This window comes from Vigna unguiculata, chromosome 8 (assembly GCF_037176805.1).
Source record: "Vigna unguiculata cultivar grain cowpea cultivar isolate G323 ecotype 2 chromosome 8, ASM3717680v1, whole genome shotgun sequence".
Lineage (NCBI taxonomy): Eukaryota > Viridiplantae > Streptophyta > Magnoliopsida > Fabales > Fabaceae > Vigna > Vigna unguiculata.
The window spans coordinates 41,210,108-41,237,869 of record NC_140799.1 but is presented as its reverse complement, the minus strand read 5'-3'; the positions used below and the strand labels follow the sequence as shown (position 1 = coordinate 41,237,869).

Genomic DNA, 27,762 nt, shown 5'->3' with positions numbered 1-27,762 from the left:
ATGATTGAGAGCAAGATTATCTTAGCTTTATTTTTACTTGAGCAAAAAATCTTTTGCTTGAACGAAAATGAGAAGTAAGGTTTGCATCTATGTATCATTATCATTTGAGCGAAAATCTTTTATCTCAACCAAAACATCAGAAAAACCAACCTCATAGACAAAATCAAACTAATTATTAAAATTTATTTCAAAAACATTTTAATCAAACGACCTTCTAAATGATTCAAAATAATCAAAACCATTACTAGTTCAAGCATAATTCATTAAACTATACAAATCTCAACTTAAACATTAAAAACAAGTTCGAACGCACACAACCAATAAACATGTATCCAATAAACTATTATGCTCAAAATTCATTGAAAACAACTGTCCAAATCTCATCATCACATACTATTACAATTGAAATTGTGACGGGACGATAAAAAAATCTTATAAAGTAGAGAAAAGTCATCATCATAATTTATTATGAAAATTAGGGGTGGACAAAAAATCTAATTTTATTGATCCAATCCATTTTTGCTCCAATCCAATCCATTTATAGTCCATTTTATTAAAAATTCAATCCATTTAAAATCCATTTAATGGATCTGGATTTCAATCTAATCTACATTTTATATATTTTATGGATTGGATATCCATTTTATAAATCAAGATTTTTAAATATGGATAATCCAAAAAATCCAATCCAAATTTTCAATTTAAATTTTTAGTTGGGTTAGACTAAAGGTTGAGATGGAGTATGCTAAATTCAGACATGGACACGCCTTGCTCGGCGACCTATACGGATCGGGCAGGCCCGATGACCATAAGAGGTTGGGTAGGCCTAAAGATATGAACGGGCTAGGCGGGCCTGACAAATCGAACGAGTCAATCGAGCCCAACAATCCGAAAAATTCAAGTGAGCCCGATGATCCGAACGGGGCAGGCGGGCCCAATGACCTGATGAGTCAGGTGGGCCCGAAGACCCGAACGGGCCAAGCGGGCCCGATGACCCGAATGGGTCAAGCGGGCTCGAAGAACCGAACGAATCAGGCAGGCCCAAAGACCCGAACAAGTCAGGCGGGCCCGATGACCCGAACGAGTCAGGCGGACTCGAAGAATCGAACGGGTAAGGCAGGCCCGAAGACCCGAACGGGTCAGGCAGACCCGAAGACCCGACTGGGTCACGCGGACTCGAAGACCCGAACGGACCAGGCAGGACCAATGACGAAAACAAGTCAGGCAGCCCAAAGACCCGAACGAGTCAGGCAAGCCCAACGACCCGAACGGGCCCGAAGATCCGGATGGGGCGGATGACCTGGACGGGCTCGGCGACCCGGACGAGCCAAACGACCCGGACGGGTCTGACGACCTACACGGACCTTACGACTCGGTTGGGCACGACGACACGAACGAGCCGGACGACCCGGATGGGCCCGATGATCCTGGCAGACCTGACGACTCGGATGACTCAGACGGGCCCGACGACCCAGACGAGCCTGACGACCTACACAGGCCTTACGACCCAGATGGCACGATTACACGAACGGGCGCGTCGACCCGAACGTGCTCTACAACCTAGACGGGCTCGACGTCCTGGACGAGCCCTACGACCCGGACGGGCCCGACGACCTGAACTGGCCTGACGACCCGGACATGCCCGACGACCCGGATGGGGTCGACGACCCGGACGAGCCTGACGACTCAAACGTGCCTGACTACCCGATTGGGCCCAACTGTTCGTCCGGGTTCGTCCGGGTCATCGTGCCCATTCGGGTCATCCAGTCCGTTCGCGTTGTCGAGCCTGTTCGTGTTGTCGGGCCCGTCCAGATCGTCGAGCCCGTTCGGGTTGTTGGGCCCGTTTGGGTCGTCCTGGTCATCGGGCTCGTCCGGATCGTTGGGCCCGTTCGGGTCATCAGGCCCATCTGGGGCATCCAGGCCTTAATGATACAAGTTTTAAACAATTTAATTTAAATTTCTTTTATAAAAAATGGATTCTGGATTTTGAACTCTATCCAAATATTTGGATTGAATTTAAATCTTAATCCAAATATTTGGATATGGATTTTAAAAAAATCCAAACTATTTTTGCTAAAAAAATGGATTTTGGTCAAAAATTTAATTCAATTATTTAGATCTAATATGGATGTGGATTGGATCATTAAAAATCCAATTCATGCTCACCCCTAATGAAAATCTATATAAAAATATTGAAAAGAAAAGTCTTCAAAACCAAACTTAAATTCGAAGATCGATTTTTGTGAGGAAATATATTATCACCCCACAACATCTTTTATATATTTTTCTTCAATATTTAATTTTACTAGTGTTTAAGTTAATTTAATTCATGATAAATTTTTCTGTTTCTCATATTGGAAAACAATGCGTAAAATTTATACTAATAAAATTGAGAAATACAAATAACAGTTCTCTAAATCTTTCTATTGGGCCCTACTAAAGAATAATGATGAAATGGGTTAGTGACGTCCACTTTGAGTCCAAAGCGAGAAAAAATGGGCCAGTCTACTCAATAAACGGACATTTACGTCGGGCATAATATAGAACATCATATTGACTGTTCCTTTTTGCACCTCCATATATTTTTTCTTGCGCTTCCATATAAATAAATTATCTATTTTGCCTTTTCTGAATTGTATAATTCACAAAAATTAGGAATAACTTGTGGTTATGTAATCCAAAAGTAAAAAAAAACACTTCTATATTATGAAATTTGAAACTATATTTTTTATAAGAAAGTACTTATGGAATACATATTTAAAAATAACTTATTTAAATGTTTCATTGCATACTCTAAAAATTATTTTTAACTTCTGAGTTATTTAGTTTTCTTATTTTAAAAAAATAATTTCTGTATTAAAATTACTTTTAGCTTTCTGAATATATTTTTTACTTTCAAATTACACAACCATTTTCAATTCCCATATTGCATAATTGAAAAAAGGGACAAAGTAATCTTTTTTCACATATTTGAAATATTTTTTGATCATGTTAAATATTTTGATGCGTAAATTTTTTTTATAACGTTAAATAAATAAGTTTTGATTTTGGTTGATATAATTTTTCTTTATTTTATTTATCTTTAATTAAATTATATTTTTATTATATCAAGCTAATCAGTGTCGAGTAAAATGTTAAAATGATGATTTCGAGTTACATATATCAATATTATAACAAAAGGTTTATATGTTTTACTTGACAGAAAAATTTCAAATTCGTCAAATAAACATTGTTAATTTATCTTAAAACAAGTATTAGAAATTAAAGAACTATTTAAATTTTTTAAAAAAGAAAAGAAAACCGAAAGAATTAAAACCTAAAAGACTAAAGTATACAATTCGAAACTTATTTAAAAGCCTTTATCAAAAAAAAGAATCTAATATAGCAGAAAACAACAACAGCACTGTGAATAAAAAGTATAAAAATAAATAAAAATAAAATTGTAATTTAAATTTAAATTTAAATTTAAACTAATCCAGCAAAATCAAAGATAATGTAGGAGATGAACTCATAATGAATAACGTGAAGAAAGAAAACAGTGTGAAAGTATGAAAACAGTGCGAGAGAGAGAGTAAAGCAGAGTTGTGGAATAATAGTTACAGGTGATGGAAGTGATGATCTGTGACCATTTTCGGTGTTCACCACTCTCCATCTTATCTTCTTTTTCTCCTTCAACACGTTACCCTCTCTCTCTACCTTCTTATTCTTCTTCTTCTTTAAGGTTTAAACCTTCTTCTTCATCTCTCTCTTCCTCTCGCATGGAGGAGACCCAGGAGACCCACCACCATGGCCGCTCCAAATTCATCGACTTTCCGTTTGTTTCATCTGCCCAGAAGAATCTCATGGTCGAACTCGTATCGATGCTTGAGGATCGTTTTCATTCTCAGCTTCTTCCTTGCGCACTTCCCTCTGATGTTCAGTATTACCAAAGCCAAACTGGCACTGCCCAAGCTTCCCTTCATATCAGATCAGCCACTGATGACTCTCCGGTGAATTTTTCCTTCTCAACTTCCTCAATTTCAATACAAAGTTTTCATCTTTCTTTTCTCTTGTGTTTATTTTTCCTCCCAATGTCGTTTTTTTCCTTGTTTTTTAGTGATTGATGGATTTTTAAATCAAGTATTGGCGTTAGAAAGAGATCAGAGTTTTGGGTTGAGAATTAGGTACTCAATCTACTACCATGTCCGGATTAGATTCTGAAGCAAATTCGCAATCTAGTATTTTTGTCCTTTTCTGTGCTTCAATGAATAAACCATTGAATTCATCCCTAAACTATTACTATCTCTCTGTAGTACATAAATTATATAATCTAGCACGAAAGTAAATGTGAGCAATGATTTGATGGGAACAAAAGAAGCATATTCTCTAGCACATTCCTTCTTAGACTCTTCCTTGTTGATTGAAATTTATACTGAAAAATGACAAAATCAGGTGACAATTATTAAATAATGGGGGAAACCCACCAAAGTTGGTGTTTCCTTAATGATTTTCAATAAATTACAAAGAGTATGATGCTAACATTATTCCAGAAAGAATCTGTTTCCTCATTGTGAATTCCTGGTTTTGTTCTTTGTTAACCTTGTGCTATCACTAAATTTTCTCTACCTTCTTCCCAGTGGATTTAGAAGAAAAATGACGGCACTTGTTTTGTACTGAATTTACTCTTCTTTTTATGTTTGTCTCAGGTAGATTTTGTGTTGGGAAGCTGGGTGCACTCTGAGTTACCAACAGGAGGGTCCTTAGATATAACTAGTCTTTCAGCCTATCTTAACAGTTCTACTGATGCACCAAATTTTGTGTTTGAAATGATCCGCAGTAGTCCAACAATGCTAGTTCTCATTCTTGATTTGACTCCCCGGAAAGACCTTGTGCTTTGGCCAGATGACCTCAAAACTTTCTATGAAGACACTCAATTGGATACTCACAGGCAGGCTCTGGAAAGAGTTCCAGAGGTTCAACCATATTTCTCTTCTTCCCTTTACATCCGCACTGTTTCCTCCCCTACAGCCATAATGGTTCGCATTGTGACTGAAAATGGTGGAGTAGAACGCATGGAGGAGATCATCAGGGACCATTTGGACCCCATTTCAAAGCAAGTACTGGGGATCTGGTTGGATCATTGTGCTTGTGCCAAGCGAGATGTTGGAGAGGCAGAAAGAGCTTATCTGAAAAAAAGGGATGGTCTCATTAGAAACAAGACAATTGAGATTGATCTTGGTTCAAGCTTCCCCAGGTTGTTTGGTCCAGAAGTAGCAAACCGAGTACTGGAAGCTATCAAGGGATATTTTACTGTCTAGGATTCTAATTTATTTGAAATTGTTGGACATTCTGTGTTACATACATGTATCTAATTAGCCTTGTAGTCAAATGAGGCTTCAGTATTCGATGTATCTGTATTCTGTAGTCAAGTATGAAATCCATAAATGATTATGATAGTTTCTGCTTTCTACTTTCTCCCTTCTTTTCTTTGCCAGTCTAAGGATGATTCATATGACAACGGCACTTTTCTAAGCCTTTATTGAAATCATTCCAAGCTCTTTCTAGGACTTGAGTTAGAAATCCCTCGACTAACTTCCTGAACTAGAAGCAAAATTTTTAAATTGGAAGTACTATAGCATGCTTGGAAGTTTTTCTGTAAGAAATGTTGTATTGGTTTCTGTATGATCTATTCTTGAAGTAGCCAGTGCCATTTTTTTCAAGTCATAGTTTTGGCAAGTCCATTATATTTGTAGTGTTGCTTTCTTGAGTTTAAATTCTTTGAAAATGTACAGTAAGCAAATTTTCATTAACTCACCTCGCTTATAATAGGAAAAAAAGGCATATTTTATTAGGGTGTCCCTCCCTTTTACTGTTGTTTTGACTATGTGAATTGATTCAACCTTTCGCATCAGATACTCATAAATGGTGGCGAATTTAATAAATTAATTAATTCCTGATGAATATTCTTAACGCACTAATCAAATTTGTACAATTTCCATGTGTGTACGACATATATTTTTATTGTATAATAGGATTCCTCACATGTTAATTAGCTAAAAGCTAATTATTTATGATATTTGTTGCTGTGCTGTGTTGTGTGACGTGTGTCCCAGTTACTCATAAACAAATTAACACGTAGAAATATGTTTATAGCTGCTACGAAAGAAAGATAAAGAAACAAAAGTAAAGCGTGAGTTTTAATAAATAATGCGTTGGAAATGGAAAAAGATATAGATGGAGGATAGAAACTATACAAGAAATATATAAGAAAACGTGAACATTGAAAACATGAATATAAAAGATTGAGTGAAAAACTGAGAATAGATTCCCTTTTTTCTTTTTTAGAATAAGAATAGATTCTACTCAGGACTTTGATTAGAATAACTTCTGTTCATTCACATGTTTTATCAAATACAAATTCCCGAGTCTATTCACATAAAGGTTGTTTATCTATGTCTTCTCTAACTTGAACACCCAAAGACTGGGACTTAAATTTTATTAGTGGAGAATAAGATATCGTTAGCTGCAAGCAACTTTTGTCTATGATAATTAAGAGTATTTTTTTTTCTTATCATATACTGATAATTAACAGTTTGAAACCAGTAACTTAGTGTGACTTAAATAACATTGCTTCTTAAACATCATCACAAGTTTGATCTCAATATCTGCGTATGTCAAAAGATGGATTTAACTAAGTAAATTTTGTTTGAGGTGTGATAAAAAGTGAAGGGTATGAATGTTTTAGAACATGACATAATGAAATAATATGGTAGAAAGAGACATCTCAACAAAAGTAGTAAAGATTTGACGTGACAATGTTGCAAATTGATAAATACATCATTAAATTCAAGATTGAAAACCATGTATGGTAATAATAATAATAAATAGACAACGTTCCAATTAAGAAAAAACCGTTGGAAGTTAATTATCGTAAACTTTATTGTGATTTCAATAGAGTTGTTACATACACTTTTTCTGTCTAATGTGCCACTGTTTTTATTGGATGCTTTGAAAAACCTTGACAGTATAATAAACATGCATAAACATAAATAAATGTGTGTGGCTGTGTGAAACCTTGATGGTACATATTCTGATGTTCTTCACTGGCAACCACACCACATGAAATATTGAAGTGAGGTGAATCTCCCCTTTTAAACAAGTGAACTACACAATTCTGAATTATCAAGGTATCGGTTCTTAACATAGAAAAACTTTTCATTTTGATATCAACTTGCCATTTTCTTTTCTTTCTTAATTTGCATTCCATTAGTTAGCAGCATCTCTATTCTTAGCCACTGAAAACTTCAATCAGAAGGAAAAAGGTTATCGTATCTTTGATGGAAGCTAAACACTAATTGTGTCATCATAAAATTAATCCAAGTTCTAAAATTAAAGTTTTCAAATTTTAAATGAAACTTATCTCCGTATATGTAGACTATGAGCACCTTGATTTAAGCTTTGTATTATTCCATTGCATATATTCCATGTATGAAGCTGTTACCTATTCAAATAAGCGTTCACAAAGTCCAAACAATAATTGTTTTTCCTCTCTGTTTGTTTTTTTTAACAGTTTCTTTATTTTTCTTTATAATGATGACCACTCAGTTCAGAATTCGCAGGGAAGTTGCAACGAAGTTCAGAAAAACTTACATGCTTTGTGAAGTGTGCAAACCAAAAATCCAGATTCTATACGAGGGGTACCCCTACTTTTTCTTACAGGAGATCAATCAATTTCCAAAACCCAGTTACTGGTTTTCCTGAAAACTTCTCAGGGAGTTAGTTTCAGAGTTTGTATCCTGTGTTATCAGAGATAAACAGCAACATGTGTATTACTAATCAGGAAGTTATCAAGCAATTGGAGTCCCTTTTGGAAAACTGTAAGCATTTAACTTGCATTTTTCTGCTCTTATAGGACCCGCTGAATTTTCTCTGTCAAATATCTTCTACTGTTTTTTCTTATACATATTTGTTTCTCTCTTGATGTAGTGGATGAGCAACAGAAGAACACATTCCAGGTTTGGCTCTTCTGTCTCATGGTTTTAATTGATCTTAGGTGTTGAGAAAAAGAAACAGTACAAGTTATAACTTGATAAATGTATCTGTTCATCTTGCATAAAATAAGTCATTTTGATATGTATATTAAAATTTTCAGTTGGGGTGTGAGTTCTGAACCAAAAAAATAAAACTTTCCTGCTAAATTGATCTTGATTATCAGTACCACGTTTCTGCCAAAAATTCTTCACTAAAGTAAAGCTGTGAACACTGTGAAAGTAGATGGTGATCATATCGAGTGTTCTGAGTTTCCTTTTTCCTTTCATGAAAGCTTTTCTCTTTATATTTCAGAATATGCACCAGGGCTATCCAACAGAAACATTAGTACGGTTTCTCAAAGCAAGGGACGGCAATGTTGTGAAAGCACATAAAATGGTTAGAAAGTGTGCAGTAAAAGATATTTATAGGAATTTCTTCCAAGTTTATTGCTTATAGAGTTATTCTTGACTCTTTTATATTTTGGATATAATATAACACTTTGCTACGGTTTAACTATTAACAGTTGATTGATTGTTTACAATGGAGAGTAGAAAATGAGATTGACAATGTTTTAGCGGTGAGTTCCTTTACTGTTCATATCAGCAATGTAATAATATTATTGATTCTTGAAAGAACATATCTTAAATACCAATTAAAGTCAGAGCAATGATACACATATTTAAGGGTGACACGAATGCAGATAAGAATGCATGTTATTGCCTGAAATAGAAAAACCCTGTTATCACTACCACTCTCGGATGAAATTTACATGGTCTCTGTAGTTATTGAGATATTTTAGTCTTTTTCAAATCTCTACATCAATCAACGTTGTAGCATAAAATGGACAGATACTATATTTCTCCATCATTGTGAATTTATGATCATAAATTCTATCATCATTGATCTTTTTTGTTGTATTTATATGCAGAAGCCTATACCACCTGGTTTGTTCAGACGTTTGCGAGATTCTCAACTTGTGGGAATGTCTGGTTTCACAAAGGAGGTATTCTGTGATTTAGATAGATTCAGGCTTAAATTTGTTTATTTTCCTCCACCCCTTATGGTTCTTTTATGCCATTTACCAATATGAGTGACGTGTAAGAATAACATCTTTATGTAGGACTGATGAACATTGATCAATAACATAACATCTCTTATATAAAGTAACATACATGATTGGTAATTTATTTTATTTATGGCAGGGCTTACCTGTCATTGTTATTGGTGTTGGGCTCAGCACATTTGATGAAGGGCTTGTAAGGACTTCATACCATCTCTAACCAATCCTATCAGTACCTTACAATTATACGATAAATTGATGCTGCAGTGTTCAATGCTGTTTATCTCTTCGTTCTCCTTAATTTACCATGTGGACTATTGTGTTTTCTATGATGTCAAATTGCAAGTTTTGTTTTTTGTTCAGGACAAATACTATGTACAGTTGCACATCCAAATGAATGAATATAGGGATCGAGTGATCATGGTGAGTACCTAGACTAGAGTTTTTTTAGGTGTAAATTCTGACACCCCAATTGTTTATTTGGAATATTTATTGCAGCCAAGAGCTACAAAGAATCATGGAAGACACATTGATACTTGTGTGAAAGTCTTGGATATGACTGGTTTAAAACTCTCAGCACTGAACCAATTGAAGGTACACAGCAATTTACAAACTTCTTGTTTACCATCTCTCAGAAGTTTCTTTTCTCAGTGTCCATACAACTAGATGCTTTCTTAGTTGACACTTTCTTGGCCACCTTCAGCTTTTGACTGCTATAACTACAATAGATGACTTGAACTATCCAGAAAAGACCGACGCATATTACATAGTTAATGTTCCATATGTATTCTCTGCGTGTTGGAAGGTTTGTGCCAGTGTTTCATGTTGAAGGAGTTTGTAATTTTCACTCTAATTTCATTCAGATCTTTGAAAATCTCAACACTAAAGCTGAGCTCTTCTTGCTTCATTGACAATTGGCAGGTTGTAAAGCCTCTTTTGCAGGAAAGAACAAGGAAGAAAGTCCATGTACTTAAAGGTTGTGGCATGGAGGAATTACTGAAGGTAAACAATGGCATTACTACACCTGATATGAGTTTCCTCTTTGTTCTATTGACGGATAACGTTATATTAAATAATAAGGGAAGAACTTGAAATTTTCTTGACACCTAACTCTGACTGTAAACCGCTGTATTTTATTGTAATTTCATAGGTGGTGATGATAGCATCATCATGCTTACGGATTTTGTTTATCAATTTCCAATTCAGTACTGTGCAATTGTCTTTGTATAATGAAGATGTTTAAGTTTTAATTTTCTCTAGTTTTTTTAGTCATGAGAAATAAATTTGGATTTTTCTTCATGAATGGATAGATAAGTTTAGAATAATTTTCCAGATCAGAATGGTTTTACTACATGGTGGAGCTTCCATATTTGATCATCCTAAATCTATGCTTGTTAATAATTAATCATTGATATGGAGACTTGAAAAATAGCACTACCAAATTTGAATTTCTTCCATTATTGCTAAATTTGTTACAACTAAGAGGGGTTTAACATATTAAACCATGCTTTCAAAACTTTTTGTGAACAGGTAATGGACTATGCATCCCTCCCACATTTTTGCAGAAAGGAGGATTCCAGGGTGCCCCAACATCATGCAGCTGGAAATACTGAAAATTGTTTCTCCTTTGATCATGTCTTCCATAAACAACTATATAATTACATCGAGCAGCAAGCTATATTCATAGAGTCCATATCTCAGGATTCTTTCCATGTAGATTTACCGGAGCCAGACCCAATTGATGCCAAAATTGCCAAGACTATAGAAACTGAGTTCCACAAACTGGAAATTCAGAATGGCCTTACCAATTGATGGAATGGTCTTGCAGTTCTTGTCTGCATCGTGATCACTTGAACCTGGAGAGTTCTGATTATGCTCAGTTGTTGTGAGCTACATGCTCCATTTTGAATAAGAGTTGCAGTGGCTATATATTCAGTTATTATCAGAGTGTTTATGCTGACGTAGTCTTCTGAAAGAAGAAATTACGTTCAGATTTTCTACTAATTTTTAACACTGTCTATTTGTCGTACTATTAAAATAAACTGAATTTGATATAATAAATTCCTTTTCAATAAATTTATAACATGTACATGGGCATATTTTGAAAAGACAGCAGAGACCTAACAACCAAAATCCGAGAATCTAAATTTGAAGAGTTCAAATATAAAAACTCTAGGATAAACTAGCAAGTTCAAGGAACAGCGAAACTTTTCATTTAATTGAAAAAAGGGCACAAATCAAATTCTCCCTAAACAAACTGTTGACACATTTAATTTGCATATTCTGAGTCTAAGGTTTTCTTTTTATGTACAAAATAAGCTAACTAGCAATTAAAAGTGGCCCAGCCAATAATACAGTGCAAGCACTAAAGCACACACATCCAGATTAAACATTGAGCTCTTGCTCGTTTCCCTACATGTTTAGTAACTATGACTGCTCTAAAGAAGAACTGCACTAGCATCAGACAATGAAGCTAATATATCCAGATATAGCAAAACTTAAGCTATATGAACCACTTAAAAGTTGAATCCTTTTATCTCAATTGCCTGTAGCAGTTGTAGGCAATGGCAACTGAGACAGCAGCACATACAACAGCAAGAGCTGCGTATGTATCTTCCTGCTCCCAACCATCGAGCCAAGTTGTCACAGAAGGAAACTTGCGTGAAGCTCCTTTGCCACTATTCATCCGAGAAAACACAGACTCATTGTTCTGATTATCAGCTGAGAGCTTTGCCTCTGCCTCAATGACATCAGGGTCCAATCTATTTTCCACTAAAACGTGATTCTGATGGAAAGAAGAGTCTCCATTTGATTGGCAGCAGCCAGCATTTGATTGACAGCAGCTAGCATTTGATTGGTAGCAGCTCACAAAATTTTCTTGAGATCTGGACACTTCAGTGCTTTCGTCTAAATTTCTTAACCCATTCAGCAGAAGCCTTTGTTCTTGCTTACTCAGCTGTTCATCTACTGAGAAACCCATCTGACCCCTGATGACAGTATAAAAAAAGTAACAAACACAAGTCAGCATATGCATCATGGACCTATGCACCAAATTTTTCATAGCCATCAGCCTGGTATCTTTAACCATGTAATAGCAGACTATTTTCTAAAGATGGAATCTGCACCACCTGTCTCTTCAAATTTTCATCACAGAAAAGGGGGCAAAAAGAGATGTAATTGAAAAGCTATGGGTGAAACCAGGGTTTCTGAAAGTTTGGAGATGTAGAAGGAAATAAGATTACTTTAGGAGTGATCCATTGTATGTACTTGATTTTGTAGCTGCTCAACTTTGAAGTCCTTGGAATTGAAAACATGCTCTATGATTTTATTTTGTAAATAAAAATAACAGAACTGGCAGGTCACAGATGTCATTTAAAGGTGCATGAAAGTAAAGCTGTCATACCATCATACATTGGCATGAAAATGGCACTTCTCGTCATACCATAATTTCAATTTCAAAACACGTAACCCAAGAAGGATTTATTACTCCAAGATTCGAATGTGATAAAATCATTGATGGTAAACAGGGCTTGCAGATATCGGGAGCAAAAAGATCATTTTTGAAAAAACAAAGACATAAACACTACAGGCTCAGGCACTGCCCCCTAACTCTGATTGGTGGTGTGAAAATATAGGGAGGGGGAGGGAGAGAAGAAACAGATTACAGAAGAGAATCATCCACTCTATTTTTCATCTATTTCCATTCTCACATTTTTCCTTCCTGCCAAAGACATTTTTCATCTAACTTTTAGCCAAAATAGTAAAGAAAATCAATTACCTCCATAATGAATCTAAAACCTCCCCTTTCATGATATGATGTTGAAGCAATAAAGGCACCTCATCTGGGGTAACATATCCATACCTACAGATTTCAATTGAGGACAACATTAACAATGGTACTACAAAGGTCTAACAAGAACAGTAAAATAAGAAATTGCAACAAAAAGTATTTTTTAATAACCATGGAGGTGTTCTCCTTACCAATGGCCAGTGACTTCTCCATTCATGCTAGGTCCAAAAACAATGACGTTTCCAGCATACTGACTTCCCCCAATGTGAGAACACGGGCTTACAAACACTTTACCCTGAAGACCATGCAACTCTATCTCCTCCCTGAATCTACTGACCAAGACAGGTCCACAAACCCCACATCTGCGATCACGGGATCCATGCGAACACACAAAAACAAACGAACCTCTCAATGCCTCAGGGGTTCCAGGAAGCCATTCCCCATCCTTCACAAGAACCTCTTCAACAAACGTTTCAACATCAAAATGCGTTAACCTCCTGCAATTCCATTAAAACCTGTTGTCCACAATGATCTAAGAAAGGGAAAAACAATAACAAAAAGAAAACAAAAAAAAAAAAACAAACAAAGCATACCACTTTTAAGATCAATAACTCATACCTGTATCTGACCATGTCAGGAAAGATCAACACATCCCCATTGGATGTCTCAGTTCCATCATTGCCCTCACAAATGGTTAACCGAGTCTAGAAAAGAGACAATTCATAAGTCCAGCACAATGTAATTAGCACTTAACAAATGCAAAGTCGAAAAACGTGGCGTAACAATTGTTGAAGATCACACGTCTATTAGTGATACCTTGAACATCATAGAGACAAAAATCAAAAGGGGAGCGAGAGAAGACAGTACCTCCTTTTTCATGTGAGGCTTCCTTGCGACAACAGCGGCGTGAAGCAACCTTGGCAAGCGATCGAACTCTGCGGCTTCTATGCGCGGTGGCCAAACGCGAGGGTTCTTATAACATAAGAAGACATGGCGTTGGTAGAACTCGACGGTACCGGCGAGGGGGCTCTGGCGGAAATCGGGGCGGGAGAATCCAAAATCGGGATCGGCAGCGGCGTCGGCGGAGGAGAGAAGACCATCGTTCTGGAAGCTTCCGGAAGCGCTTCTGGGGTCGGCGAGGTAGCTGTCTAGTTGGTCGGAAACGGTGATAGGGGAAGAATGGGAAGAGGAAGAAGGGATTGTGAATGTCAGAGACTCTTCTCTCTCTCTGTTACTCGCCATAGATATACAACACAATCTCTCTCCCTCTCTCTCTCTCTCTCTCTCTCTCTCTCTAACAACGTTGTGTTGTGTGTGTTTGAGTGAGTATCTGTGCTGTGCTTTTCTATTTGTTCGAGGTTTGATGATGATGTGAGACGAGGCTGCGTTCCTGTGCGGTCGAAAGTAGGATTTATTGGTGGAATCGGGTTTGATCAGCTGACACGTGTTATTCAGAGGTTCTAGTTTATTATTTCCTATTTTTTCAAATCATTTACCTTTTCAATACCTGGCTACCATAACTTATTCAAACCATCATTTTTTTTTTAAATATAAAGATACAGAGTGCATTTTTTTATATATAGTTAGGAATAAATTAACGACATATTTAATGATTTTTATGAAATATTAAATCTTGTTTATATACTATAAATAAGTACTTTTATTGATAAATAATATATTTGAATTTATTAATAGCACTGATAAATTTGGTAATTAATGACATGATTTTCAAAATTTCAACAATAATTAATTGAATTAATTATTATGTTAAAAGTATTTTATATTAATTACAACAATAAATAATTTTCAAATTGACGGCTTCCTTCACACTATTAACACGCTTTACACTTGGAATGTTTTAAAAAAAGTGTTGTTTCTGTTTTCTAGATTTGTTTATAATTCAATTATATATTTTTCTTAAAATATTTTTAATTACTTGATACATTTTTAAAAAATAATATTAAGTATTTAAGATAAAAGGTTAAATACATTTTTATCATTATTAAATTTAAAAAATAAATAGATACAGTTCAGTCCAAGTGTATTATTTCTTTTTTCATGAGTTAAATAAGTTAAATAGTATATTAGATTAACATTTAAGTTATTTACAAAATTTAACAACATATAATTTAAATATTAATTTAAAATGTTGTTAAAGATGTAAAAGATTAAAAGAATTATATTCATTAATTTTTAAATTTGTAAACAAAAATATATAATTTGATTCTGTTACACCTTTACATCTAAATTTAAAAAATAAAAACATATTTAATCTAATAGTAGATTATAACTACCGAAAAATATCAACATATGACTCAACTATTTTAATTTTAAATATATATAAAACTTTATATAAATTATTGTTTGTTTTAATATTTTCAATTAATTTGTTACAAAAAAGTGAATTTTTGAAAGAGTAATAAAAATAGGAATATGAGGAAGTATATGGTTAATTAGGTCAAATCTTTATTTTTGTTTCTGTATCTCTCTTTTAATGAATACGATTTCTTACAGTACATATATTATTCATCATTTGATATGTTTCCTAAACATGTAAGTTTCTGTGTTTCCTTTTAGATGTCTTTTATAGTTCCATTAAAAAGGTAAGAAGTATGATAATTTTGTTAACAAAAAAAGTGTTTTATTTCATTTTTGGATACATAAGCAATGCATTATTGGCATTACATAATTACATAATGCATCAAATAATGACAAGAAGAATGCAAAGATAGACGAAGATACAGTTTTTTAATAGTTATTATAATCACTATAATGCTTGCCATAGAATAGAACAGTGTTCATCATACTACTCAGACATTAGGTAGCAATATACAATAATTTACTAGGCAAGTTACATTAATCAAATACTTATGACCAAACTATTGACACTTCGAAATTCTTTTCCCTCACACCATCTTCACAAAAATCTGATCGCATCAATCTCAACTTTCACACAAACCATTATGTTTCTCACAAATTTCAGAAGCTAAGAAGAAGATCCTCCTTCAACATGGCTCTTTTTCCTGTGAAATATGCCACTCATGTTAGGCAACAGAACTTTCTTTGAAACTGAAACCTTCCCTTTCTCTAACTTTCTCATCTCCACCTTTGGCACTGGATTCTGCTTTTGAATCCTATAGTGTTGTTGAGGAGATAATTCTGGTGTCTTCTGTGTTTCAGCCAATAATTTAGAAGCAGCTTCTGCTACTTTCTTCTGCTCTCTTTCACGCCATTTTCTGAGCTCATTCTGCACTGCTCTCTTTGCTGCTTCAGCCATCTCAGCCCTTTTCAACACTTCCTGTGTTTCAATCTTCATATCTTCAATTTCCTTTTGAGTTTCTTCTAACCTTTTTAGAACTTCACTTTCACTCGCCTTTGTAGCTTCCACCTGTGCTTTGGCAGCATCCACTTTGATATCTGCTACTTTATCAGACCCCTCAGCCTTATGAACCAAGGACTCAAACTCCTCCCTTGAGATTGTGATTCTTGCACCAGATTCAGAAGTTGATGAACTAGAATCACTGGTCCTCACAGATAAAACCCTGATCTGTTCAAGAGCATTTGCCTCAGCTGTTTTTGCTACTTCTACTTCTTCCAATGCTGCTTTGAGCTTTATTTCAGCATCTTCTAAAACAAGTTTAGTGACTACAGCCTCCATCTTCAATTCTGCAGCCTCATTCTTCATATCTTGTGTTTCCCTCCTTGCATTTTCAGTTTCAGTCAACAACTGGTTCAATGTGAAGATCATTTCCTCTGATGCACCTCTAGCTTTAGATTCTTCTGCCAAGTAGGCCTTAAGTTCAGACTCACTTTTCTGGAGCTCTACCCGCAGATTCTCAACAACTGAAACAGTTTTGAATTCTTTCTCTTTCAATGCAGTGTGTTCTCCTTTTACATTTTCCAGATCAATCCTAAGAGCTTCCACCATGGTTCTGAGGGAGTCTTCCTGTCCTGCTACTTTCTGCAGTGTTTCCTTAGCATCATCAAGATCCAGAGTGACACTCCTCAAAGAATCCAAGTCTGATTTCTTTCTATTTTCCAACTGTTCTTGCAGAACACTTATCTCATTCATTGTATCAGTCAGCTTCAATTCTACATTTTTGGTAAGCCCTGGATTAAATTCCTTCTTTAAATCAAGCAATTTCCTTTTGGATTCTTTAAGGGCAGCTTCATATGATTGTCTCAGAACATTTTGCTCGGTTGGTGTCTCTTCTTGCAGCAAATGTGCTTGGACAGATTGAGCATTAACTTGATCAATTGATTCCATTACAGCCAAAATTTCTTTAGATAGTTCCGATGCTCTCTTGGTGTTGGCCTTCATTGCATCTTCCGCTTCTGCTGCTTGATTGAAAGCAGAAACTCTTGCCTCTAAGGATAAATCATACCCCTGCCGAATTTTACTCAGTTCTTGCTTTGCAACATCAAGTTCTGTAACGACTGAGGCATAACTTTTAACTGCAGTTTCTAACTCTTCTTTCCAAGTACCATTGGTTCCTTCAAGATCACCACACTTTTCTTCTTTAAGCTGTTCTGCTCGACTTTTGGAAACATCTGTTGATTGTATTGCTGATTCTCTTGATTTGATGAGAACTTCAAGCTTTTGTGAGAGATCCTCAACCACTCTTTTGGCCTTTTCAAGCTCCACCAGGACTTGAGCCTTGGTAGTTTCTGCATTCTTTAACTGTTCCTGTAACTTTTGCAGCTCTTTCCGGGCTAGGTGAAGTTGTGATTCCTTTGCCCAAATACTCTAATAAAATAGCAAATCTTGTAAGTTTTAATATGCAGTATTAGACAGGCTTTCAAAGTTGGAAAATTAAATAATGACAAGGTAAATTAGTTTGGTGATGAAAACAGCTTGTCCAATTTGAACAACCGTGCATAGATTTTTCAAAGCTTGATTATCTACTTTGAATGCAACTTATCCAAAATCATAGAAATCCTCTTAAGCTTCAGTCTAAAAAATTAAAACAATTTTCACTTGTGTGGTAAATGAGAGCATGTCATTGATAAACATGACACATGTTAACAAGGACATGCCATCAGCTACTGAATTGTGTAGAACGAATTGTGAAAGATCTAATGATATAAAAGAATTTGATCTAATAAGAATGAGTGTCTCCAAATGTTTTTCAAATTCCACCCTGATCAAACTTCTTCCATCAGAACACAAGGTCGAGACACAAATTTAGATTCATACTCTCTACAATTAATTCTAGGAATGAATTTTACACTATAGCTGTTCCTCCATAGTACCTTTTAGATGTTCAACTTCAGATATAGTTTAACAGTAACAAGATGGTATTCATAGTTTGTACCACCCAGAAATACAAAAATAGAGAAAAAAAAAAAACATAGTTACCTGAGCAAAATAAGGTTTTGCCTTCTTAATGACAGGTTTTTCACCAGACAAAGCACCTTCACCAAACAGAGAAACCGCATCTTTAACAGATTGAAAAGGTGGACTGGTGTCAATCTCCCCAACCACTGGTTTTTTAGGATTCGGAGAGTTATCAGAACTTTGCCTGATTTTGGCCACCATGTTTAAATAATATTCACTGTAATAATAATAGGCTTTGAAGACAACCTGGTAGGAAAAAAACGATGTTACAGAAAAGAAACTGAAAGAAAAACAACACATTGCAAACATCAAACTCAAAAACAATCCAACTCCCACATTTCAAAGATCTCTGCAGGAATCCACCCAAAAACAACCACCCAGTATCCTATTCAGCCATTTTAACAAAAACCCATGAAAAAACCGCATCAAAGATTTCATCTTTGAATGAATCGAGAGAAAAATCACCGACAAATATCAGAAAAGAAAAAACCTTGGAAAGGGTGCTTCTTGGAAAATTTCACAGACAGTAGAGAACCTGTGGCATTGAATTGCAGAGCAAAATAGTGGCGAAGAATCTTCACATACTTGTGAAGAGGGAAAGAGAGAGATAGACTCGGTGGAAGTGAAAATGCAAAATGTCTGGTATGTTTAAAGACAAATTTTGCATCAGCATGTCAGGTACAGAAAGTTGAAAGGGGAAATAATCCTGTGCAATCGTTACTATTCAAGATTCCTTTAAAATGGTTTTGTATACGATCATCCTGTAACACACACAGTGTCTGTGATGTGATCTCAGCAGTATCGTGACTTGTGAGGAGCGTTACGTAAAATTCTGTCAGAACAAAAGTTGAAGTAAAGATAGTTGGCCACGTCAACACCCTCCAAGAACAAAACCCTCTGTCACACTGCTAACAAAGTAAATTTTTTTAATTTATTTTACTTTACTATGTTGTCTCTCTCTCTATAAACTTTGCGTATAAATGAGTATGATTTGCAGTATACATGATGGAAAAAGTTCACAAATTTATTATGTCATTGTTTGAGTTAAAAACTCATATCACTGAGAATTTAGATTGAAAATGATATTTTAATTTCTTGGAACTGAATATGATAATCTTTTCACTGTATACCAAGATTTTTACCATTGAAGTGTTTCAGGAATCAAGGGTGCACTTAAATCTTGTTTTGAAAATAAGGTGGAGGTGGTGATGCAGATCAGAGAGAAAGGAAAAAGACAAACTTTATCTTACAATGTTGTCCCAAACATCTCTGTCAGCAATTATTTGGACACTCATGCATGATGCTTTGGTTGCCACACATCTTCATCAAGAATCATATAATTTTTTTATTATTTTATCTTCTAATTATATTAGCAGATAAAAAGGATGTTAAAATTTATTTTACTACCCAAGAAAAAAAGCATTTTGAGATTATATCAGGGCTATATTGAGGAGAAATTTAACAGCAGATAAGGGAGAAAAAAAAATCTTTTATAAGGTGACATTAATTTGTGAATAAACTAAAAATCAGATTTTGAAAAGAACTTCTGTCCATTAAAAATCTAATTATTTTCGATGGATAACAAATTATTATTTTTATTTTACAATTAGTACTTTTTATAAGAAATAAAATCAACTTTTCCACAAGTTGATTGGTTAATTAAATCTATTAGGGGCAAAAACAAAATCAGAGAGAAAACATTGCTTTCTATTGTGTGAATGGATAATTGAACTTGACCTATAAATGGATTGAGGAACTATTGTGTATTTATTTAAAGGTTTATTAGTACTTAATAATAGTTAATACTTAAGCTTTCAAACCCTTTTATGTAACCTATTAGGTTTCTATCTTTTACATCTTTTGTTATTGAACTACTCATATAGAATATAGAAAGTTGGTATGAACATGAAATCAAATACTAGAAATAGAAACCAGTTTAAAGTGCACGTATGAGAAACTTTTTCAATTTTTTTTAATCATTCACAGTTTGATTAAAAAAAATGAAATTATTTAAATTTTTGCTATCATTTTTAATTATAAAAATCAATGAAATATACTTATTATGAAACATATATTACCATGGAGCGTCTTTTACTTTGGGAAAAATAGCTCAACAGTTTTTTTTTATTACTTTTTAAATAAATAAAAAAACACTATTAAATATGGTTTATAATAAGAAACTAATACTTTCCATAAGATTCAATTCTTTCAAAGAGTATATTTAAGAAGATGAAATTTAATAATTATTAGTTAAAAATAATAATTGAAATTGTGATTAACTTTTAAACATTTGATTTTATTGTAAATCTCAACCACTAATTTCTTAATCAAAATATATTTTATTCTCTGAAACACTATCATTTAAGGAAAAAAAGTTTAAATTTTTTGAAAAGCAGGACGTGATAAACAACAATACAAAATCTTCATAATTTAACAAGAGAAAATTATAACACTAAGAAATCAAATAAACATAAGACAAATATACCTAACAAATCATGAATCAATCTTATAAATAAATTTAGCATTACATTTAATCTTACCAGAATTTGTCGAGAGGTATATGATGTGGAATACGAAACTCTCGAGAATTAAAGTTGTTATCTTTGGTGAGAGAACTCCAAATTTTGAAGAGAAACGATTAACAATCTATATTAGAGTCTCATAGTTATATTCATTATGTGATACAATGTTGTATTTATAATAAACTTTTTACGTTATGAATAAATATATTTTTTTACTCAAAGATAATTAAATATTAAATGTTGAAAATATCAGATGATTAATTATTATATTATAATATTTTATGAGTAAATATATGTTGTTACTTAAAGATAATCAAATACTAAAGGTTGAAAATATTAAATGATTAATTATTATATTATTAATAGTTTAGATATGTTAAAAAAGAATATTATATTTTAATATATTAAAGATATTAGATATAATAATTGATTATATCATAACATCCTAAAAATATAATAAAATCTGATAATAATATCATAAGCTATTATCTTTAAATATTTTAGAAATATTTAATAATATCTTCTTTGACTTTTTGAGACTACGTACAAACTTGAACCTAAAAGTCTTAATTGAGATTTTTATTAAAGTCTTTGACTTTCCAACCTTTTATTATTCATTCTTATTAAGGTGAGATTTTATAATTACACTTGTTATATGTTAATGGGCCAGTCTTGCGAGGTACATATGGGCTCACTAACACCACTCAAAGCCCAAAAGTATTATTATGGATCAAGTTAGGCGCATTCTCCCTGCACTTCCAAGACTTTTTCTGTACTCCCAAAAAAGACTGTTATACCCTCGTTTATAAGAGTGGGTGAAATTCGTTGGGACGCAGTAAATTTTATTTACTGGGTCACCAACCTCCTGCACCCCCAAAAGTTGACTCTCTTAGTATTTTTCTTTTTTCGCGTTCGTTCTTCATTCCAGTTGCTCTCATTCTCTTCTCCGTGGTCCTTTTCTGTCCTTCATTCATTTCGTGGTCCATTCGTTCCTTGTGGTAGTGGTCCCTCTGGTTTATATCACTTTTTTTTTAAGAAATGGTGTTTATTTTCTTCATATCTTTACTTTTGCATTGCATTGTGTTATTGAAGGTTGTATCAGTGGTTCTTTGAAAGAAGTTGGTTGTGCGTTCCAGGTTAGCCTTCTTACCATCTTCCCAGCTTGTTAGGAGTTTCTGTTTGCTTGTGTTTTCCCTTTCATAAACTAGAAAATCCATTTGACCAAAAAAATCATAATTTACTGGAAACGGAGTACAGAATCCGTTTCATACACTGTGAAACGGATTCTGTAATCCGTTTCCTAAAAAAAAAATTTATTCTCCTTTTCTTTCTACTTTCTTGTCAACCAGATAGAAGAAAGAAAATCATTATCTGTGTTTCATTTCCTCTCCATTCTCTTCCCCACCCAACAGAACAAACCATGAATATCTAATTAAAAAAAGTGCCAACTCTTTCACACTTGAACTGACATCTCCATGCAACTCAAAAACTTGAGTCAACACATTAATATGAATGGAGACATGTTACCATTAATATTGAAGTTTTACTTCTACAAAAGTCATCCTGAAATATAATATAAAATATTGAAAGTAGCGCCTCTATTATTTTTGAGAGGTTTGTTATCATAGAAAAACATGTAAAACTTAGCAAGTCAGTTTAGAAGGTGTATACGTTTCTTAGAATAATTTCACTTTTCTTTGTGATATTTTGTTAAAAAGACTAAGTATTGTGAGATTCATTGCAAAAGAACGTCTCTTAACATTTTGTGAGACTCATTATCACAGGAAAAAGTTGAATATACAAATATTATCGTTTAATATCTTCTTTTACAACTCATATTTCATTTCATTTGGGTTTCTCTCCCTCTCAACCCCCTTTCTGCTTGTGTATGCAGCAACAGTGTCCTATATTTTACACATTAACCATAGTGAAGTGATCACGTCTGGGTCAAAGTGCATGCTTTAGAGATTGCAAGACAACTCTAGAATAATCAATTTACAACAATACCTTCAAATAAAATTTTTTAAACAAGTTCAGGTGAGCTTTAATGCATGCTAGAAAATAAAAACTTCTAATGTTAAGATGAAAACATTTTAAACAAGTTTCTGTTACTGTAAGTAATTTAGTATTCAAACACCGATTAAAAAAATTAGTACTCATCAAACTGCATTCAATGTCAATGGAGATATTGAAGCTATACCTTTCCCTCCCACTGGTACACTGATTCAATACCTGCAGAAGGCATAATTCATTCAGCTTCTAAAAGTCGGACGTGGCATGCAACTTACATAAAAAGCTCATTTGGATAATATTCTCAACAAACACTTAAAAGAAAGAAATAAAAAGAAAGTATCAGGAATGTAAAATGAATCAAACTTCTCTTTTTAGTAAAAATCAATTGATGTATCCCAACTAATGAAGAAACTAAATGAGGAGGCTTCTAAAAAAGTAGAGATGTATTACTGCAATTTTAACTTACGAGAAAAGTTTGATTCATTTTACCTCCTTAACTAAATTTATTTTCTTCTTCTATAGGCATTTTAAGTTTATCCAATTTGACTCTTAATCAACTTGGTTAGAAAACGAATTGACTCAAGAGTCAAGACCATATCAAGACTGGCCTTTTCCACCCTACCAGAACAATGCCACTGGTGGACATGGTTACACACACCATAATTGAAACATATAAGCTCAAAGTGAAAAAAAAAATAAAAGGAAACGGATTACATAATTCGTTTCAAAAAAAAAAACCAAACGGATTTCACAATCCGTTTTTAAAAAAAAAATAAAAAAAAATAACAAATGGATTACACAATCCGTTTCTAAAAAAATTAAAAATAAAAAACACCAAACGGATTTCACAATCCGTTTTAAAAAAAAAAAATAGGAAACAGATTACACAATCCGTTTCCAAAAAAAAAAGAAAAAAAACACCAAACGGATTTCACAATCCGTTTTTAAAAAAAAAAAAATAGGAAACGGATTACACAATCCGTTTCCAAAAAAAAAAAACAAATTTCACAATCCGCTTTTAAAAAAAAATAAAAGGAAACAGATTACACAATCCGTTTCCTGAAAAAAAAAAGAAATCCCAAACGGATTCCACAATCCGTTTTGTAAAAAACAAAAAAAAAAAAAATAGGGGAAACGGATTCCATAATCCGTTTCCCAAAACAAAGAAAAAAAAACTCATAAACCATGTCTCAAATACTCAGACATCAACACAACACACCTTCCAAACTATTTCCGAAGCAGGTTTAACACAAAAAAGCGAATATGTACACATTCAAACCTACAACTAAAATCAATTAAAATCAAAATACGTGAAAAAATGGAGAAACGTACCGTCAAAAATGGAGAAACTACCGTCAAAAATGTAAAAGCGGCGGGAACAGATGAAATGTGGTTGTCTGGGGACAAGAATGGTGTGTGGAGAAGAGAAAAAGATGGCGTCGGGGACAAGAGGGAGGACGTGGGTGGGTGCTGTGTTGTGTGTGTGGGAGAAGAGAGAGAAGGGGGAGAAGAGGGAGGACGTGTGGGTGCTGTGTTGTGTGTGTGGGAGAAGAGATAGAACAGGGAGAAGAGGTGTGGAGGATGGAGGCCTCTGCAGATTAAAAAAAACCTAGGTCAAAGATTCCAAGGGCAAGGGCAGGGTGCAGAGCAGGGAATCTGCTTTTGGGGGTGCAGTGCAGTGAGTCACGAGGTATTTGGGGTGCAGTGCAGTAAAAAATAATAACTCATTTTTTAACCATGGACAAAGACGGAATTAAGATAAGTTTTGGGGGTACAAGAGAAATCATTGGAGGTGGAGAGAGAAGCCCCTCAAGTTAAAACAAAAAAAAATAACAAGACGTTCCCAACCCATTAGTCACGTATATAAAAACATTCACGATACATAGAAAAACACTTTCTTATCAACAAAACATGCGTATGATCAAAGAAAGGATGTTGCAAACCTTCTGTTAATAATTTTTTTTCCTCGGCAGCATACATTTTCTTATTAATAATAATTTTTTTATAAAAATAATTAGTTTGTTTCTAAGTTAAAGTTATTTAATTTCTGAAATTTACTTAAAAGTTACTCGTGTTTTGTTTTTAAAATGCATATAAGATTAAAACAAAAAAATATATTTAAATTGTCTTTAATTAACCCTTTTTCTTTTTAATTCGTCATTGTTTTTGAATCGTTCGAATCTGCCAGATTATAGACTTTGACCGGTTAATTTCCAACACATGTGACTGAGACTCTTTGTAGTAAGAAAAAAATATTGCAATCACAAACAGAAAAATAATAAATAAAATGTTAAATTGTCATTTTCTGTGGTGTTTTATTTTATCTTTATTCCCCCTCTATATGGGGAAGATTCCAAGCTCAGAACTTGCAACCGTTAACGGTTTTATTCAAAACACAAATAGTCAAGTTAATATGATTTTTGTGTGAATTTTGGAGAGATATAGTGTTAGGTTTATAGAGAGAGGTATCATCAATGTGGGAATTTATAAGAAGGGGTATCACGGTATTGACACCACTCTCAACTCAAAAATCTTAAGGCAATGAGTTTATAGGTCTTTATTCTTATATAGTGTTCAACTTTCTCATTTCTAACCAATATGAGACTTAGAATCACACTTGGATTCCTAACATATAGAAAAAAAAAAAGGAACATTATAAGTTAATGCAAAACTTATATATAACTTTTATATATATATATATATATATATATATATATATATATATATATTTTCATCATATATGATTAAAAGTCTCATATCAACTAAAATTAAGATTAATTCATAATATATAAATGAATGCAATTTTTATTTTATAAATTGGTTTTGTGAAATTGAATTATACTTAAAAGTAAATTTCTAACATACCTAAAAGTGTTATTTTTTGTAATTATATTTCAAATTTTATTTTAATTATTATATGTATATATTTAATAAAATATAAAGTAAAGAAGAAAACTCAAATACTATATCATAGCTATTGATTTTTTTTAATCGTATTTAGAATTTCATCTTGGTAATATATCCACTGTATTTCATAAAATGTAAATGATCAAAAAACAATTTCATATTTAATCGGAGAAGAATGTTCTTAATGCCAATAATTTGTACGTAATTTGACTTATAAAATTAATTAATTTCATATTATACACTTAATGTTTGTATTATTTAATAAAATTTTGAGTAGAGGAAATATTTCTCCTTGAGAAAACCAAAGTTTACATAAAACCACTTAGAAAATCAAACAAAAAAAAAAGAACTTCTAAAAGTACACATAAATCTAATACAATTTTGAAAAAGAGACTTGAAGAAGATTATCACCGATTTTTAATTCTTAATAATATGTTTATATCTATCAAAATATTATTCATGTGGATGTAAAAAGAGTAGAAAGTTGGAAAATCCAAACACTATCCATGAAAAACAAAAAGAATTTTAAGAATGAAACTTTCCTCCTGGGAACGATGATTTGTGAAAAAAAACATCCACATAATTAAATTATACTTTCAACACGATTATAATCGATTACGTTTGTTATTTATGTACCAATTTTTTAAGTTTTAACTATCTCTATGTTATAATAAATAAAATACAATAAAATACAATAAAATTTATTAGTTTACCTTTTATATTATAAGAGTAACTAGTGTAAATACAGGCGCGATATGTGTGTATGATTTTTTAATATATATACTATTATATTACTAATGAATGATATTGTAATATTATTAAATTAATAAAAATAAATAGAATTATATTTGTCAAAAATAAAGTGAAATGTATAGAGAAAATATGAGAAAATAATTGTTGATAAATAGGAGAAAAAATAAGAAGATAAATAAATAGTTTTATAAAAACTTGTAAAAGTAACCATTAATTTTAAAAAATTTAATAAATAATTACATTGTAAAGGATAAAATTGGAATTATGAGATGTGGACACAAAAGAGGGAATCCTCTTTATATATAGTTATAGATAATTAAAATAAAAACATTAAAATAATCAATAAAACAAAAAAAATATTACTATTTTTTTAATATATGCTAATATAATGTAATAGAATATAATAAAAAATAAAATAAAATAAAATCATAAGTATAATAAAAAAAATAATTTGCCTTCTCTATTTTTTAAGTAATTTATTTTAATATACTACTATTTTGAAACATAATTTTGTTATTCATTAAGATTTGACATAATATTTTATTTTAATTTCAAAATTATTTGAACGAATATAATATGTGTATCAGATATGACATGTATTTGATATGTCAAAACATTTATTTTAAAAATAATAAGATACAATACATAACATATGTATATTGAAAAGTGTAAAATAATTCTTAAAAACATGATAAATATATGATTATTTTTGTGTGAATCTAAATTAAAATCATATGTAATAAATAATGATTAACATAAAAAATTATAGATTATTGTCATCATAAAAGTATTACTACTTTATAGATTATATGCTTCATTGATAAGTATCAGTGAAATATCCTAAAATATAAAATATTAATACGTGTCCGTGACCCAAATTAAAATATTTGTTTTGAACTCTAATTTATGTTCTAAAAATTACTTTTATATGAAATATTTTACAAAATTACTTTTAAATACATAAAAAAAAACAACCATATTTACCAAAAGCTTTTCCCTTATTTTTCCTTAATCTAAACAACATCGCCTTCTTTATAACTTTTCTTTTTCACTCTTTTAGTTCAAACAAAACCGGGTTTATTCTATGACAAACAATGAAATCTAAGAGGTTGACTCATAAATTCATTTGAATCACATAAAATTCTCAAAAATATATGTTTAATGGCGTGTAATGTTACCTTAAGTCATTCTTTTATGATTAATTTCTTTAACATTGTAATACAATTTAACATAATTTTTTTTGGTTGTCATTGTCAAACATTACATTGATAACCAATAAAAACATTAATGCAACAGTGAGGGTCTTAACCTTATTGGGCAGTTATTGATTTGATTTAGTTACATGGATGATGTTTTCGTTTGTTTCTAA

General features: G+C 32.8%; 4 protein-coding genes across 4 annotated transcripts; 2 read left to right on the top strand and 2 right to left on the bottom strand.

Annotated features, from left to right (window-relative positions):
• The first annotated feature begins 3,512 nt into the window (after nt 1-3,512).
• Nucleotides 3,513-5,449, top strand: ACD2 (accelerated cell death 2 (ACD2)). The gene is made up of 2 exons (XM_028086237.2): nt 3,513-3,989; nt 4,686-5,449. The coding sequence occupies exons 1-2, from the start codon at nt 3,606-3,608 to the stop codon at nt 5,295-5,297; spliced, it is 996 nt and encodes a 331-aa protein (XP_027942038.1). The 5' UTR covers nt 3,513-3,605; the 3' UTR covers nt 5,298-5,449.
• Nucleotides 5,450-7,312: 1,863 nt separating this feature from the next.
• On the top strand, nt 7,313-11,015 carry LOC114194522 (phosphatidylinositol/phosphatidylcholine transfer protein SFH2-like). The gene is made up of 11 exons (XM_085665495.1): nt 7,313-7,856; nt 7,966-7,994; nt 8,323-8,406; nt 8,534-8,587; nt 8,939-9,013; nt 9,213-9,266; nt 9,434-9,493; nt 9,569-9,664; nt 9,774-9,875; nt 9,992-10,072; nt 10,601-11,015. The coding sequence occupies exons 1-11, from the start codon at nt 7,802-7,804 to the stop codon at nt 10,880-10,882; spliced, it is 972 nt and encodes a 323-aa protein (XP_085521621.1). The 5' UTR covers nt 7,313-7,801; the 3' UTR covers nt 10,883-11,015.
• Nucleotides 11,016-11,260: 245 nt separating this feature from the next.
• LOC114194521 (Sucrase/ferredoxin-like family protein) lies at nt 11,261-14,181 on the bottom strand. The gene is made up of 5 exons (XM_028084797.2): nt 13,728-14,181; nt 13,479-13,564; nt 13,052-13,357; nt 12,849-12,932; nt 11,261-12,057 (listed from the first exon to the last, which is right to left on the bottom strand). The coding sequence occupies exons 1-5, from the start codon at nt 14,100-14,102 to the stop codon at nt 11,604-11,606; spliced, it is 1,305 nt and encodes a 434-aa protein (XP_027940598.1). The 5' UTR covers nt 14,103-14,181; the 3' UTR covers nt 11,261-11,603.
• A 1,421-nt stretch (nt 14,182-15,602) lies between these two features.
• LOC114194540 (WEB family protein At5g55860-like) lies at nt 15,603-18,948 on the bottom strand. Its single transcript, XM_028084845.2, has 3 exons — nt 18,689-18,948; nt 18,220-18,444; nt 15,603-17,607 (listed from the first exon to the last, which is right to left on the bottom strand). The coding sequence occupies exons 2-3, from the start codon at nt 18,397-18,399 to the stop codon at nt 15,847-15,849; spliced, it is 1,941 nt and encodes a 646-aa protein (XP_027940646.1). The 5' UTR covers nt 18,400-18,444; nt 18,689-18,948; the 3' UTR covers nt 15,603-15,846.
• Between the last annotated feature and the right edge of the window lie 8,814 nt (nt 18,949-27,762).